Source organism: Amaranthus tricolor, chromosome 14 (assembly GCF_026212465.1).
Source record: "Amaranthus tricolor cultivar Red isolate AtriRed21 chromosome 14, ASM2621246v1, whole genome shotgun sequence".
NCBI lineage: Eukaryota > Viridiplantae > Streptophyta > Magnoliopsida > Caryophyllales > Amaranthaceae > Amaranthus > Amaranthus tricolor.
In genome coordinates, this window is record NC_080060.1 from 7,486,534 (window position 1) to 7,504,392 (window position 17,859).

Sequence of the window (17,859 nt, forward strand, 5' to 3'; positions counted from 1 at the left end):
TTAAACAAAATAACACTATTCATTTATCACTCTTAATTAGTGATTAGTTTTTATCTTTAGGTTAAAACATAGTCAAGTAAAATCTTATTTAATTCGTGTCATTGCAAAGATTATTGATATCAAATTTTTATAATTTATCACTCTTAACGTAATTCATCTAAAGTTCTCACATGTTTAGACTGAATGGCATTACCCACTTTACACGCACTCTCAACTCGGAAACTCCCAATTATGTTTCATTTTAAACACTCATAACTCCTACAGAGTACAGACTACAGTCCTACTCATATCAAATAAAAAAATTATTGCTTTTCTTCCGAGATCCAAATCATCTAGCCATTGTTAATTCAGTACTTGCTTTGCCTTTGACCTCTTTCTTCCTTTTTCCTTCCGGCCGTCTCTCTTGGAAGATTCCGATGAATTACAACTCTCGACCTCGGTATCCACCAGGGATCGGAAATGGCCGCGGCAGCGGTGTTGGTGGAAATTATGCGCATCAAAACCCTAATTTTCAAAGTCGGCCTCCGTATCATCATCAGCAGCAAAACCATAATCAACCTCACTATGTTCAGAAAAATTCTACGCAGCAAAATCAATACCAAAATCAACATCAACAACCACAGCAGCAGCAGCAATGGATGATGAGACGTCCTGCTAATTTTACTGATAGTAATTCTTCTGTTGCTACTACTCAGTCTACATCTACTGAAGTTATTCAATCTCCTCAATCTCATTTTGATTCTAGGTATTCTTTATCTCGCGCTCTCTGTCCCAATTTTAGGGCTTGTTGTTTGTTTTGTAATGTTTTTAGCTTTCTTATTAAGGTTTTGTTGTTGTCCTTGCTGTTGTGTGATGTTTTTAGTTGTAGAAAAAGAGAGATGATGTTTTTGTTTGGCGAATCCACAATTGGTCGAACACTTAAATTTGCATGTGGGCTGAGCCAACTCATTCTTGTGTTTTATATGTTACATAATACGTAATTTAACATCAATACAGTTCTTATTTTTATTTTTATTATTTTTGTAAATTTACCAGGAAGCACGCCCAAGCCTAGATTATTCTGCTGGTGCGTGTATCAGTGCATGATCACAGTTCTTATTTACATGTTATATATGTCTTTGTCAAACATAGAGGACTTTGTAACGATCTTGTTAGTAAAGTTATTGGGCGATAGAAGGGCAGAGACTTTTAAAGTGGCTAAAAGGGATCAATGGCTGATGAAGAAGGATATAGGGGAACTAGGCCTACAGAATTATATATGTCGAAAAGGATAGTTGCGGACAATCTTAAAAGTTGATTTGTTTTGGTTCATGTAGGCGAACCCAAAAGGTTTTGGTTTTGTTGTTGTATGGAAGGCTTTGTCTCTTGGAGAGTGTTTGAACCCTGTTATTTAGGGAAAGTTTATCAAGATTGGACCTTTTTGTGTGGAATTTTCATGTTTGACATTATTTAGGGGTTATTAGAACAATGAGGAAGTTTTTGATTAGCGTTTTAGTCCATTTGATTTGGATTTGAGTGTATATAATATAAATGAGGGAAGTTATTAGATGCTTGCCTTTTTCAGCAGCTCACCTCCTTTGTTAACAACCATTGTTTTGATTGAGTTCTCTGTATGACACCCATATATGATGATCGTAGAGGGTAGGATTTTATGGTGCTTGAGGATTTGTTCCTAACTAGGGGTAGGTTTGTTACTTCTTTTGAGTGTTGTCCTTCATTCAACAAAGTTTTTATCCCCTCTTAATAAATGGCCAAGTTACGTGTTGGTTGTAATTTCCTTGTATTGAATAAGTTGCTTTTTTTCATTTGGATAATCACCAGAAATTCCAAGTACTAGTTTTTAATTATTTTTTTGAAAATGACTAAATTAAAAAAAGAGGATAAGAAAGTTTTAGAGAAGGCTTGAAGGAACCAGTTGTTGGAATATTGTAAATACGTGGATAAAATGACATCCAACGTCTTATGATAAATGCTAGTGAAAATATCTAGCTTTTGAGGGTATTTGTGATGTTTTTTGGCTTTTTAATTAATAGTCGACAAATTCATGTAAAACATCAACTAGTATGTGCACTGACTATTCATTTTCCAGCGAGAAACATCTTGTCGACATGCACCCTTATACAGTGGTGATTAACATAATTTTTTTGATGAAGAGTTCAAGTGTGCTAGTGTAGCCAAGTGAGCATGGAGAGTGAGCACGAGAATGATTTCAAGTCTGCTCATGTCTAAGTGAGGTATTGTGGGTGCTAAATGAGCGAAGTGTGTGAGTGTATGAGCCAAGTGTGTGAATGCTTATGTGTTAAGAATGAGTGCGTGTTTAAGTGAGTCCTATATAAGGGTTTCAATTATTAAGACCTCACTTATGAGAATTTGCAAAATGAGAGTATGTAATGTAATGAGATTATTGTGAGGCGTGTTATAATGATTGTGGTTCCTTTGATCATAAGGTCCAATCTAAATTAATTTGGTTTAGATTTCTCGTTCTATGGGAGAGTTCTATATTATTTTCATGGTTAAGCTATTAAAGCATAGTCTCATGATGCAGACTCTATAGGATATTATTCTTAAGATGAGAATGACTTCTTGATGAAATTGATTAAGTTGCTTATGTGCTTGCCTAATATTTTTTCTGTCAGTGGTTCATTAGAATGACATTGATAACAAATTATAAATGCTTGTTAATTTTCCAAATCCTTTCAGTTGGTGAATGCACATATGTTGCTTGTATTCAACATGTATCTGATCTTTTAGTGGTTTTACAATTTTTGAAACTAATGTTTTTGAAGCTATGTAATTGTTTTGTCATCCTTTTCTCCTTAGTACTCTGTTTGGAATTCATGTTATTAAATTAATCGCGTAAGTAATTGGAAGATTTTTATTTTACGACATTTGAATAAGCATAAACATATTTTGTTCGTGACCAAGAAAAAAATTTAGGTACAGTCGAAGATTATCATAAATATCTTTTGTTTTAATCTGCTTGAGGTCTAATATGAAGATATTGTCTATTATCATGTAGTGTTTTGGTTGGTTTGACTGGTTTTGTCACCAAGAGTTTTAACGCATTTCTTGCCAAGTAATATTACAAGAGTAAATTGCGTACTTTCTACCCGCACAACATGTCTGGGTATAATGAAACGTTTGTTTCTTGCTTAATGTTGAGGATTCAGGTTGGGAACATTTTTCATATGCTTAAATTTTCTTGGAATAATTAGAGAGCTTAATATTTAGGATAGATGTTGAAAACCAGGAGTTTCTTTAGGGATGGAGAAAGTATTTCATGTCTTCATGGAAGAAACGTAGGTGATATTGTTTGTAAGGCGGCATATTGGGAATAAGACGTGTGAAAGACATCTATTATGTCTTGGTCAAGTTGGCCTTGTAGCTTGAAGTTAACATAAGAAAAATGGTCAGATCACCTAAAGCCATTATTCCTCTCAATAATTCCCCATCCTCAAACGTGTATGCTTTTATCTTATAATTAACATTTTTGAAGTAATTGTGACTTGAATGCACAAATAAAGTCTATGCATTGATGTGTGCATAGAGATGTGAAATCCTATGTGTGAGTTAAATGTGAGTTAAAGTGGTATTTAAGTGTGTCTTAATAGAGTGCATTAAGATGTTAATTATGATGGGTGTTAAAGTGGTGTTTAAGAATGGGATTCAATGCATGAAGTTATGAAGGCATTAAAGTATGTCTTAAACATATGGCTTAATGGTGATTATTATGTTATTAACTCAAGGCCTTAATTGTGTATACTCATCAATGCAATTATTCCTATGGGAGCTTATATGCTCATTTGTAATCATCAAACACATCAAACACAAACCCCATAGCCTAAACATATAGCCTGTAATCTTTTACTCTCAATTGTAATCTTTCATTGTAAGAGTTGTTGAAACTCCATTGTTATAGTATAAACAAAGATACTACACACCTCCGAGGACGTAGCTTACATTGGGCGTACCTCGTAAATACTTGTGTTCTTTTTGGATTGTTTTATTTCCTATAAACATTGTCATTTTTATTGAAATTATGATTCGTTCATCAAGGTACTACATACCTTTCGATCTTGGTGATATTAGAGTTTGAGTATTGAACTTAGACTCTAATCTACCTCTTATTTCAAATGTCTTTTGATAAGGTTAAATACTTGTTTTTTGTTTCTATTTGAGGTAACCAAACTATGAACTTCTCTCTTCTCGTATGGTTAATCATTCTCGATGAGGCCAAGTATTTAGCTCTTTAATCTCATATTATAATGAACTAAAGTAAAACTGACTCATTGAATCGTGTGCGCTTCTTGTCTATGTGAAGTCGTAGAGTATCAAGTTTCAATCACAAACAATCTTTTTGTTATTACAAGAATAAGGTTGTGTACATCAAACCCCAAGGCTCTACCTAGGTGGGAGCCTAGAAGGGATTCTCTTACGACAATTTGGTAGTTGGTAAAAAAGTAATAAGAATGAAATTTAGTAACGAAGATGGTAATGAATGAATGGAAATGAGATTTGGTCATAGAAATTCTTCATTTGGTATGCATCACTAAGGTGTGGTAATGGAATGACACATTCCTTGTTGCTTTTGGTTGATAGTAATGTCAAAAAAGATTACTCCATCAATTCCTAACACTACTAAAATTTTGAATTACTAATTTATGAATGAGTTTGTTTGAACCATATTAAACAAATAATTGCTATTATACCAAAAAAATAATAATTGCAACAAAAATTAAATTAGAAAAATTAAACAATTACTGTAAATAGATTTCAATTACTCATCATAGGTAAATTAAAATACAAATGGAGAAGAATGATCTAGATTACAACCATGCATGTAGCTTTGAGTATTATAGCTATTTTATCTACTCAATGAAATTAAGCAAAAATCTCTACAGAAAAATTGTGATGAGTGTATTAGTTATTACATATAGAAACTAGTGTTGTTGCCGCTCTTTTCAGTAAGGCTTTTATGAACTTAATCTTAGACTCATCTGGTACATTGTAAAAGATATCCATCTTCTGCGTCAACGATTTCTATTGGTGTCAATTCTTATAGTTCACTCAAAACACCGAAAAGATTGATTCTCTTTTCACCAATCTCAACATCTTGCATACATGATATTTTCATATTAATCAAGATTAAAGTTGACTCCTTATTAACATCGATCAATGATGTCAGTGTTTCCAATTCTCTAAGCTCCTTGTTCTCCATTTTCCTTCTTCTACAATCTCCCCGATCACTTGAAAGACCACTTGCCACATTTGAAGAGCTTATAGCAACATCCCCATTCTTCTCAACCTCATTATCTCCATCCGCTTACACATGCTTCTGTTTGTACGATCCTTGGATTAAATCTCACACAACTTCTCATAAAGAGGAAAAGGCTTACAATACAAAGTGGAAGCTCCACCTTTCCGCTGAGCATTATAAATAAAATTATAACGCAACACTTTGCTAACATACTAACATTGTAAACAATCTGAACTGTGTGGATGATATTAAATGAGAGTTCAAATGTGTTGATGAGAATATAAGAAAGTGGTGAAAGCATTTCGATGAAAGGAAATTCTAATTAAGTAAAAGGGACCAACTGATAAGGAAAGTGTGAGAATCTCTTTGGAACAGAGACAATACTGATCTAATCTCTTTTTTTTGTTTGTGGTTTTGAAGGCTATCCTACAATGTCTTTGAAAGATGAAGGAAACAAAAAGATTCTAATAATGATAAAAGAAGAGTTGCCTAGTAATGTATCCATGCCATGCACTTGATAGAATGATATGGAAAATTAGAAAAAATTATATTTACTAACAATGCACCAAATCTTTGTTGCTCCAAATATTATGTTCTGTATGTGGATGAAGAGGCTGATTTTATGGCACAATTGTTTCCTTAGAATTCTAATGAAGTAGTTCTTACAGTTGCCATCCCACGAATTCATGAAGACTTCATCCCTTCAATACCATTGACTTGCTTTTGAATTTTAAGAATATATCCCATCTGTCTTTTGAAAATCGTAGTTTTTGATTCAACATGTGGCTTACCCTTGTAAGGGAATTTCTCAAATCATTTTCTTCACAATGTGACCCGTGTCGCACTTCCAGTTTGAGTGCTGCATCTCAATTCGAATGTCCACAAGAGCATTCTCCTCAAGTGAAATCCACATTCTTTTATTTCTTCCTCTACCTCGAACATCATCACCCATTTTTGTCTCACTTTCAATGCGTAATCCTAACATATACAAAAGCACTTCTACAGTCGATGAATTAAGTCAAAAATATTTACAAAGAAGAAAGTGATGATATCTTCCATTTGAAATTGTGACAAATGATTGGGTCAATCTTCAATCAAACAAAATATCAATTCATGGAACAACATGCATCCTAGGAAAATTCATATGATCTTTGTGTTCTATACTATTGGTTACTTGAGTGCTCATTCACTTACATCAAGAATAACACTTGCTTCAACTTTACTTTGCAAATAATCACAAAAATAAACAAAATCTAATATATTACAAAGCATTTCTTCACACAATTAGGGAAACAAAGGATATTGAAATCAAAAGTCAAAAATAGCCTAGCATTGCAAAGAAGAAAATTTCTTTAAGAACAAGCCGATAATGTTGTTCGAAGCTATACGATGCTTTTGGCCTATCAAGTATTTTAGAGAAAGAATTTACTATAAGAACAAAGTCAAGTTTTTATAACTGTTCTTAATGCCTCCTCGCCAAGAATGAGTTGTACAATCCTGTAGCTAAGGTGTTTCTATAAATAGTCCTTTCATCGAAAAAAGTAAAAATGACATGTTTCTCGGTCTTCTGTGTATCACTAGGAAAATAGTTTGTAAAGCTAGCAAAATGTAAATATTGTGGTTAATCACCAATTCTGCAAGAAACAAAATAAAGTAGCCCAGATCAGGTTAGGTTGAATTCGGGTTCTGGTCATATATAAAGAGGTCGAAAACCCTTTGAACCAAACCTAAACCGTGTAGTTAATTAGGTCGAAAATCACAACCTTGATCTGACCTAACTTAGGTCGACCTGATTTTGATCCACTTAACCCGTTTAAAGATTTTTGTTTTAATTTTAAGGTTTTTCACATTAATTACATATTTATATCTAATTTTTAAGGCCTTCATTTTGAACTTTTTGTTTATAATTGTTTATTTTGTTTTTACTATGGAAAATAAGAAAATATTAAATGAATTTAGTTTAGGTAATACTTATAGATTTAACTCAAAATTAACTCGTTTAATTAAATGAGTTATACAACTTTGTTTAAATTTAAAATCTTGACTTGAACCTAATCCATTTAATAAACATATCAGATTGGGTCGACCTATTTAATCTATAGGGTCAAAAGTCTCAACAACCCAAACCCAGTTATTCAGTGTTAGGTTTAGGTCGAGTTAGCAGTTTGGGTCAGCTATTGCAAGGCTAAAATTAAAGAGTTAATACACAATACTCTTGTTATGACCTCTCATAGTGGCATTTCTATATGGTTTGAGAATCAATTCTCCATAAGCGATCTTTTCAAGTGTAAAAATTGAAGAAAAACCTATACAACATCACGTAATACGTTGAAGAACATCCAGTATAACATGATAACATCCATTGAAATTACAATTTAAACATTTAAGTTTGAGAATTAGAGTAAAGAGTAATACTTATACACAATACGTGATGCATCAAATACGTTGGCGCTTCAAATTCATGTCGCACGTGTTTGAAAACATGCAGTAAAATTTCAATAAATTAATGCATCTACTAACTCAGAACTATTGCATAAATCTGAAATAAATAGAGCAATATGAAAGAGAATAATGAACTTTCATATATGTAATGCACAAATAGAAAAGGAAGAACCTAAATTGCATAAATGAGCAAATTTAAGATTATTCTAATCAGTTAATCAACTTTAATTAATTCAACAAAATTGAAAGAGAGAATGAACAACGTACCTTAGATGGAGATTTTGGCTATCTGCTTTGAATCTACCGCTATTGCCATGATTTTGGTGAAGAAATTACGTTTTATGAGAGAGGTGAGGACAAAAGAGGGAAAATAGGGAGTAGAGAGAGAAACAAAATGAAGAAAAGAACAAAGAAACAATGAAATGAAATGAAGAAATGAGGAGCAGATTTTTCTGAATGAAGTCACGTGCATGTGCCTCCATTCTATTAGTAATAAAAAGGGGCAGTTCTAAGCACTTTTAACGCGCTCAATCGCACAGTGCCTCCAAATTAAGGTGTCTCGTATATAATTAACTCACCACTATAACATTAGAAGGTGGTATAGCAACCAGTTGACATTTCACCTTACAAACAAATGGTTCGAGGTTCAAATCCCCTTATTAGCATTTTTGGAAATAATAAGTATACAACACTATGACTTTTCACATTCCTATTTGTCATGCATATCGCTGAATTTTTTTCTTTGTCTCTTTTCTTTCATCTCTTCACTGCATCTCTTTCCATAGTGTTTCTTCTCCTCTATTCTCACACTATTTACTTGTATCTGACATCATATTGTTAAAATTTCCTTTCAAATTCTAACAAAACTTATCGAACAATAAATACTCCATTAAAATACTCTGCATTATTAACCTTTGTTCCTTAAAGAAGTTTTCATTTACCATTTTGAGTGTTCAGTTTGTTGTTCCCATAAAAAATCTTTCTATTTATATCATAAATTTTGGACAAAAATAACCTTGTTCATCCTCATTAATATTTTAATAATGCTTATGGTCTCCACATATCTTCCACTAACTTCACTTTAACATTTTTATATTCCTTTATGGTCCACACATGTTTGCTAGTAACTAAAGAATATTTTTTTTATTTGTTTTGGTCCTCATATTTTTTACACTAACTTACTTTTGATATTATTTTATGGTCCCCACTTTTCCTCCATCAAATTTATCATTCAATAAAATGATATATCCACTATTTAAAAGGTTCTATTTTTCTTAATTCTCTTGAACATTCCTTATGGGAACTTCATTAAGGAACGGAGAGAGTAATTAATAGTGATAGGGATTTATCTCTGTTCAAAGTCCTGTTTTGCATGATGCTTTCGTAAAGATCAAATTAGTTTTGTTTATGCACCTTGGCATTAGCTATCAAGTTTCCAATCTTATACTTCCCCAAAGATGGTTAACTTTAAAACTTTTTATGTTCACTTGTCAACTCCTCAAGAATGGTATTAGGGGCTACAATTTTAGTAATTTACTTTTTGAATATAATCTGATGATATATCTAGTGTTGAGTATTTATTTAAGTTTGAAAATTTGACTTTTCATTGTTAATATACGACCCTATTTTAAATGTAAATATAAAACTGAATCGGACCCCTGAGATATTTGCTCTGTCTCTAGTAATAAACCATTACCATTGACTCCTAATACCAGAGTTTTTGGAGGTAATAAAGCATTTTTTCTACTTTTCATTACTTAAACTTATTCCTGTGTAAGCATACCAAACATTACTTAGTTGGTAATGAAAATTTCATTACCATTACCACCCATCAATTACCACTAACCAAACAGGCTTTTATTGTCATTGTTAGGATAATAAAATGTTGTCTCTTTTCTCTTATGGCTCGATAACTGTTAGAATCGTGGGATCGTACAATTCCACGATCCTTTCATGTCCAAACAATCCAAATTGGTCATAGAATTGGAGACAAGCATATCACTTAAAATCGGTGCGACCAGTTCTACAAGCAACTTATTTTTTCATTTTTTAAAATTTCTTTTATTCTTTTGCACTTATATTTTTATACAAGCAAAATATAATGACAAGTATTTTAAAAGGATATAGTATTAATAATTCTTTTCACTTTTTAACATATTTATTATCATCCTTTCATAAATTTAAAGACTAAAATAACTTAAATACTAATGTTTGAATGATTATAAGTGTGTAGTATCTATTAATATCTTATAGCTCAACATTTGTGCAAGTATTAGAAATTTATTTTTCACTTATATGATATTAATTTAACATATATGAATTGTATTTTTATCAACATATATATTTTATAATTATAATTATAATATGAATTTACGAGTTCTATGCGCCCTTACCGATCCAAAGTAGGACTGTGATCCTTATAACCTTGTATGGTGCCCTGTCTTCTAACTTTATCCTCGCTGTCACGCTGTGAGATGCTATAGTGCTATTATATCTACTCATTGAGGCTAAACTGAGTTTGACCTTGAGTTTCATGGAAAATGTGCTTAGAGAAGTTCAATGAAGCATATTCATAGATTCATATTGTATACAACGTACATGATACATTATTTTTATAGAGTTTAAGGAAAGTATGGTTGGTTACAAAACCTTCCTTCCACACACCAGAGACAATGCATTTTTCTTGTATGTGGGAGGTGGGATTGGGGTGGGGGTTGGGACTTTACTTGGTATAGGCGAGTCTGATTATAATCCTGATAATGTACTTAATGAGAAATATAATGTTGTCGCTCTATTTGACATATATCATGGTCAAGAAAGCGTCACTTATTTAAAGCAGAAAGTATCACTCCTGTTGGTCACCACATTGAGAATTCTTTTTATGTGCTTATGGATATCAAATTGGGCCAAAAACTATTCAAAACTATGTAGTTTTTTTTAGAAACAAAATTTAATCTAATTATGAAGGCAGCTCATGTGATTTCATCGTTACCTTTGTTTCAGCTCTCAGGATTGGAAGGCGAGCCTAAAGCTTCCACCTCCTGACACTCGTTACAAGACAGAGGTAATCTATAGTAATTTTGTAATACAATGCTTGTTTGACATCAGTTGCATGATGATCATTGAATCAGTTAACCTGGATATCTGTTGTTCATGTAGTGAAAGTTGATTGATTGTTTTTGGAGCTTAAGAACTAAATTGCATCAGTGAATTTTATTGGAACATAACCTGGTAAATTTTCATAAGAAAAGATAGTTACCAACGATCTCTTACATTCATTAGTTTTTTAGCTAACAGACTCCATATGCTGTGAGTAAGGCTTTGTCATTGTTGCTTTCTGAACTTTGTTTCCGATCAATATAGGGTGTTGCAAAATTCTTTTCGACTGTCTTAGAGGAGAATAGCGGTGTCCTAGAAATCCTGCAACTAATTTGTGGTATGATTAGGAAATAAGAATGGCTAAGCTTAAATGCAATTGGGATAGCAGGTTTTAGTATATCTGTAGTAAATTTTCTTAGGAAGTTCATGGATAACTTAAATGAAGTCTAGGCAAAGACATTGTACTCATTAGGGCCTTTTTGCTTTTGTGTTACAGTTTCCTTGAGAGGGGTGTGCTGGATGTTCCCAGTTGCTAATTGATTGACTTCATTATGTTTGCCTGTTTTAGCTTGGCCTTTGGATGGAGAATTTTTCTTATCTAAACAACATGCAAAAAACTCAGCATGGACTATATGAAAGACAAAATACTTAATGATGAGAATTCATGCCAGTTTGATTCTTTGTAGTGAACTAAGTGAATTAATTTATTGTAAACCAGATGCTTTATGTATCTGTTTCCAATATCAGGTATTTTGTCTTTTGCTTGGGTTTTAGCTATAATTAGCCCCAAATTTTTGGAGAAACTCAATGCAAGAGTATTTTCATCTAATGCTATGTATTCATATTTATCAATCACTCCTAAATATTAATTTAAGTGTTATTTCTTTTTATGAACTTTGATTGAGATTAATTATTTAAGACTCTCCTTTTCCATGCTTTTGGCTGAATTTTTTTGCTTATTTACTTTTCACATTTTTCAGGATGTTACTGCTACAAAGGGAAATGAATTTGAGGATTATTTCTTGAAACGCGAACTGCTTATGGGAATTTATGAGAAGGGGTTTGAACGTCCTTCTCCAATTCAGGAAGAAAGTATCCCAATTGCTTTAACTGGAAGAGATATTCTTGCTAGAGCTAAAAATGGAACTGGTAAAACAGCTGCATTTTGCATTCCTGCACTGGAAAAAATTGACCAAGACAACAATGTGATTCAAGGTGATGATTAATGAACTGATTTGATATGTTAATTATTCTGAATATTTATTGCACCTGCCTCAGCTGCAAAATCTATTTGTCATCGGTTTCTAGTGGCTCAATAGTTGTCCTGGTTTGCCTCACTGCAGCTGTTATACTTGTTCCCACCAGAGAGTTAGCCCTTCAAACATCACAGGTATGCAAAGAGCTTGGAAAGCATCTGAAGATTCAGGTTATGGTTACAACAGGAGGGACTAGTTTGAAGGATGATATTATGCGTTTGCATCAACCAGTGCATTTGCTTGTTGGAACACCTGGAAGAATACTAGATTTGGCAAAGAAGGGTATCTGTGTTTTGAAAGACTGTTCCATGCTTATAATGGATGAGGTAATTGTAACCTGATCTGAATTTTGGTTGTGATTCCCTCTAGTTTTTTGCATTTTGAAGCCCCTCCAAGTTCCTTGTTACCTCAAGCCCTTCATGAATGCACATTTGTCCAATCACTTTGTCATTGAACTTGTTTTCATATTGGATCCTGGTTTGCGCTGACCGTTATTTACTTTCGATGAGAATTTTGTCTTGAATCGGGGATCATTCTAGGGCTGATGAATTTTATGATCAATGATTCATAGAAATATCTATGACATAGTGTTTCCAAAACATGACAGATGGCAAAACTCCTAAAATGCATCCAGTACGTAAAAGCCTTGGTTTCTCGCTTATTTTTGTCCTTTATTCTGATTCTTCTATCAATAGAAAATTCACTCTTAGTTCTTCTTTCAGATTAATTGTTTATTTAGTTTCCTTTTTCTGTAACTAGAATGTAAGCGCCTATTGTGTTGCTCTTCCAGGAAAACATTCTTTGCCTCATCTTTCTTTTTGGAAATTTTATCACTTTAAAAAACCCAATATATCTTTTCTACTTTGTCTTCTACAACTGGGCCCGTATATGGCTCCATCCATCCACTTTTGTGCTCTACTCCTTTAGCCTTTCTAATAATTGTGTAACTGGTCAGTTAGGAAATGACTTTTGGGTGACGATATTTTGGAAGTTATGCTTTTATTGCAATGCATTTACTTTCCTGAAATTATTTCCCGACAAATTCTATAAAAAAAATCAGTATATAACACAACTTTCCATTACATAAATGCCATTGAGCAGCTCCCAACTAGTCAGGATTTTGGGGGTTCGGAATTCGGATATATGCAACTTTACCTTTGTAATAGAAAGAACGTTTTATCCAAGTGACCCTTGCCATTTTACATAAATAAAAATTGCACATAACATAAACCAAAGAACTATGATTTTTGGCTCCATTGAAAATGGATAATCCATGGCCATATATAACTCTACATTTTAAAAATATTATAATATGCATCTAACTGATTTTGTAAAATTGCATTAATGTCATTTCCATATTGGCTACAATTTCTGGGCTTTATGGCTCCAGATGCTTTTGAGAAAGGTTTCTTGAAGCTCTTTAATTCAAGTACTGAATGATGGGAGCTCTATTGGTATTGATGTATCTGATGTGCTACTTTTCTCTTTAGGCTGATAAACTATTGTCTCCTGAATTTCAACCTTCGGTGGAGCACTTGATTCGTTTTCTGCCTAAAAATAGGCAGATTTTGATGTTCTCAGCTACTTTTCCTGTAACTGTCAAGGATTTCAAAGAAAAATATTTGCAAAATCCTTACGTCATCAACCTTATGGATGAGCTTACCCTCAAAGGTATTACACAATATTATGCTTTTGTTGAAGAAAGACAGAAGGTCCACTGCCTAAACACACTTTTCTCGAAGGTCTGCCATCAACTTAAGTTTTGTCCACATTATGCCTGAAAGATTTCTAACTTTGTTATGGGTTGAATTTCAGCTGCAAATAAATCAATCCATTATATTTTGCAACTCTGTGAATCGAGTCGAATTGTTGGCCAAGAAAATTACAGAGCTTGGCTATTCTTGCTTTTACATTCATGCTAAGATGCTCCAGGACCACCGAAACAGGGTTTTTCATGATTTCCGTAATGGTGCCTGCAGGAATCTTGTTTGCACAGGTAATTCAATTTAGATGATGACTCATCTCAATTAAGCCTAATATTTTTCGGTTTTGACGCCTGCACTTTTCCTATTATGGTCACTGAAATATTTCAATTCAACAGTAGTACTTGGTTAGATGCCCGTGGAATTTCTTGTATATTTTCTCCGCTTGTGTTAGTGGGTTGAATGTTTGCCGACTTGTTCCTTTGCTAAGTTATAATAACAATTAATGAGTGACTTGTGTGATTTGTCCATGAGGATATTGGTATTTTTGTAATCGACTTGTTCCTTCAAACCTCTGATTGATCGAACGATTCATGGCCTGATAGGCTCTGATAACATGTCACAAATGGTAGCTAAAGGAAAAGAAGAGTTCTCTTATTGATCATCAAAACTGAAATGCAAATAGAAGAGTACAAGGCCCCTTATATAAGACAAGGAGGCAAAAGACAGAAGTACAAAAATCAGTTATAACAAACTTATTGTTGTAACAAACTTCTAACTAACTAACAATATGCCTATCTTAGTAATTCCTTAATAACTAACTCAGCTATGTAACACATATCCTTATTAGATGCTGAACTAGGAACCCTTGCACAAGTGGCTTGATAGGCATATTGGTGATCATGATCTTCTGCTTCTCCTTGCATCAGCTGCTGACCCTGGTATAATATTGCTGTTGCTGTAGTTTGGTGTCCCTCATATGCTGATCTCACTGAGTACTAGGATGGTGCATATGTTGAGTATCATTATATTCAACAGAAACCTATCAAGAACAAATTAAGAAAGGTTGAAAAGGAGGAAGAGGGAGGCTAAAGATGACTTAGTTGACTGGCGTGATAAAGGATATAAGATATTTAAGCCTAGAAGTCCATATTAAAAGAGATATATGTGCAAGAAGGAGGAGATTTTACATGGACTATCACTGGCACTGAATTATTTGTTCATGTAGCCAATCCAATTTTATGGGATCTAGGCTTTAGCATTGTTGTGACTTGTGTACTTGATGAGTGTGGCCTTTGATGGATGGATGGACAAGAAATCTACTAATCTAAGTGAAAGTTGGATACCAATGTGCAAGAAATCTACTGATACAAATCTTATGAAACTTCAGTTTTGATTTGTAATTCCTACCAAATATATTCGATGAAAGCCATTTGTAGTTTGTGAACCTCTAACTGCTTATTTGGACATTTCTGAAAGTGCATGTTTAACTGCTGCTTTGTGCTGCAAGGTTTTGAGTAGCTCCTTAATTTTGTACTTTGTGGCATCAACTTATATTCTTACAGTTAGTGTTCTTGGTTTCTCAGATCTGTTTACCAGAGGTATAGACATTCAAGCCGTAAATGTTGTAATCAATTTTGATTTCCCAAAGAACTCTGAAACCTATCTGCACAGAGTACGTTATGTTCTTTCTTTCTATTTTGGTCAGATGTTTGCCTTTTCTGATAAGTACTTTATAAATTATTAATCTATGTGCCGTCCAGGTTGGTCGTTCTGGAAGATATGGACACCTTGGATTGGCTGTTAATCTAATTACATATGAGGATCGCTTTAATTTGTAAGTGTTGATAACTGGCTTTCTTGGGAACAACTTCAATTGGGATACTAAGCAAGTCTTGTTTTTTTTCAGATACAAAATAGAACAGGAGCTTGGGACTGAAATCAAGCAAATTCCTCCGCATATAGATCAGGGTATCTACTGTAGGTGACAATGCAGACATTGTCATATGGTGAGTGAGTGAAAACAAATATTGGCAATTTCTTTATTTCCTCAAATGTTGACTTCCTAGGCTATGCTTGAATTGAAAGCGTAAATATTTATGGGAGAAATAAAAGTCATATCAAGAAAACAAGACTGTTACAGAATAGAAAAAAAGATAATACAACTGTTAAGGGGAGGAAATGATTGCAAAACAATGGAGATGGAGGAATGGAAAAATTTGTCCCTTCATTTTAGGGGCAAATATATTTATTCTAGTAGGATGGAGGGGAGATATTTCCCCTTTATAATAAGCTCCTTTTCCTTCATCTTTTTCGTACCATTTTATATTTTCTCTCCTTCCTCTTCCCTTTCAAATGCACCAATACTCGCTTTAATTTACATAGTTTGACTTTTTTCTCCCCCTTAAACATTTACTCCCAATACAAGTAATGCCCCTATTCCTAATGTGTTCATTGGGTTGTTTTCACCGTCATGTCTTACTGTGTTTGCCCTGTGTTTGTGTTAGGACTCAACATCTAGAAAAAGAGAACATAACAATTGTAATAAATTACTCTTGTCAATTGCTTGGGTTGGTTGAGCTTATGTTGGTCATTAAAGTGATTTATTACCTACATTGCACATGGTTCCTGCAAATATCTGGTTTCTATATTCCGTAAGCATCGAGTTTGCTGTAGTTAAATTATATTTTGTGGTGAAGCTTTTGTTTTCTCGCCCCTTGTCCAACTCCGGACCCCCTCCCCCTTTCCATTTAAGGCGCTTTTATTGTGCTTTTATGTTGATTCCGAATTCGTGCCTCCTAATTTTTGTTGGAATGGGGTGCACTTAAAGTAGAGCTTGTTTTTGGTTCAGAGATCAATGGATGGATGGAGAAGATAGCAATCTTTATACTAGGGTCAGCCGCAGATATCTGCTGATTGAGAGCTGTCCATTGGACTTTGTTGAAACTAATGAAGTTCAAAAATGCTTGAATACTATTTATGAAGATCAGATTTCCAAGCAGTGAAAAAGGTTTATGTAACTTTGGTGTTTTCCGTTTTACTTATGTATACTGCAATCCCCCCCCCCCCCCCCCACCCCCCAAAAAAAAAGGGAAAAAAAATTGAAAAATTAAAAAATGAAAAAAAAGATAGAAAAACCCAAAAACAATAAAAATGTAGGCGTAGGCTAGTATTTAATCTCGTTGCATGTAGAGGCCCCTTGGAGCTATTGTTTCGTTGTGTATCGTTAATTGTTTAAGATTGTATCTGTTTTGCATATCAACTGAAGACGGATACAGTGTTATGTGATACATATTTATTTCAGCAAAACTGCAGCATTTTGTTATAATGGTCATGGTTAGGAAGTTCCTCTGTGGATAAAATACCGCAAATGGATTGCTTCAATCATAGGAAGAGCTCCCTGAGCAAATTAATGCTGTGATCGAACTTCCTCGTTGATTCTTCAAGGCTTGCTTGTCTTATCATATGTCCTCGAATATCATCAAATAGTGCATCTTGGATAGTGCCATGCTTATCGTTGACCATTTGAGGTTTGTTATGTTTCTCCACCATCATTGATATGCTTTTAAACTGCTAAGACACCATTAGTCTATGAAGCTTGGATAGGAGCATAAATTTCGTGAGCGGTTTTTGGTTGAGGATAGGTGGTGTAGATGTCACCCCTTGATGCTGTGAAATTTTATTTGCATAAGCTGTTTAAAGTATTTGCCAGTTAATTCGCTTAATAAATTCGCAATTCGCTCAAAGTGATTTAATAATACTCCAAAACTGGCCATAATTCCTTTTTCTTATTTGCAATTCGCAAGAAAATTAGTAAATTATATGACAATGATTAATTAATTCCTCAATTTGGTTTGTGGTTTCCATTTTCATAACTTGTTCGGTCCATTGAATCCTGTTAGTTTTTATAATTTCAATTGTAATGACTAGGTTTTTTAGATGACCATTCGAGGTTTGTTATGTTTCTCTTCACTTAATGCATTAAATGGTTGAATGGCTTGGGTTTTCAGATGACTTGCTAATTTTTTTAGTAATGAATCTATGAAGGGACTCTAGTGTGTTATGACCTCATTTAAAATAAAAAAATGAAAATTTATAATGG

At 33.6% G+C, this 17,859-nt stretch overlaps 1 protein-coding gene across 1 annotated transcript; it reads left to right on the forward strand.

Annotated features, from left to right (window-relative positions):
* The first annotated feature begins 200 nt into the window (after nt 1-200).
* Nucleotides 201-17,082, forward strand: LOC130800100 (DEAD-box ATP-dependent RNA helicase 8-like). The gene is made up of 10 exons (XM_057663454.1): nt 201-745; nt 10,703-10,763; nt 11,779-12,013; nt 12,142-12,380; nt 13,545-13,796; nt 13,870-14,050; nt 15,344-15,432; nt 15,521-15,594; nt 15,667-15,766; nt 16,609-17,082. Exons 1-9 carry the CDS (start codon nt 417-419, stop codon nt 15,743-15,745), a joined length of 1,539 nt encoding a protein of 512 aa, XP_057519437.1. The 5' UTR covers nt 201-416; the 3' UTR covers nt 15,746-15,766; nt 16,609-17,082.
* Nucleotides 17,083-17,859: the final 777 nt, after the last annotated feature.

Excerpts from the sequence above, each read along its gene's own strand:
- LOC130800100 (XM_057663454.1), top strand. The coding sequence starts at position 417 with ATGAATTACAACTCTCGACCTCGGTATCCACCAGGGATCGGAAATGGC. Across the intron at positions 746-10,702 it reads CAATCTCATTTTGATTCTAG|CTCTCAGGATTGGAAGGCGA; the intron begins GTATTCTTTATC and ends CCTTTGTTTCAG. Across the intron at positions 15,595-15,666 it reads TATGAGGATCGCTTTAATTT|ATACAAAATAGAACAGGAGC; the intron begins GTAAGTGTTGAT and ends GTTTTTTTTCAG.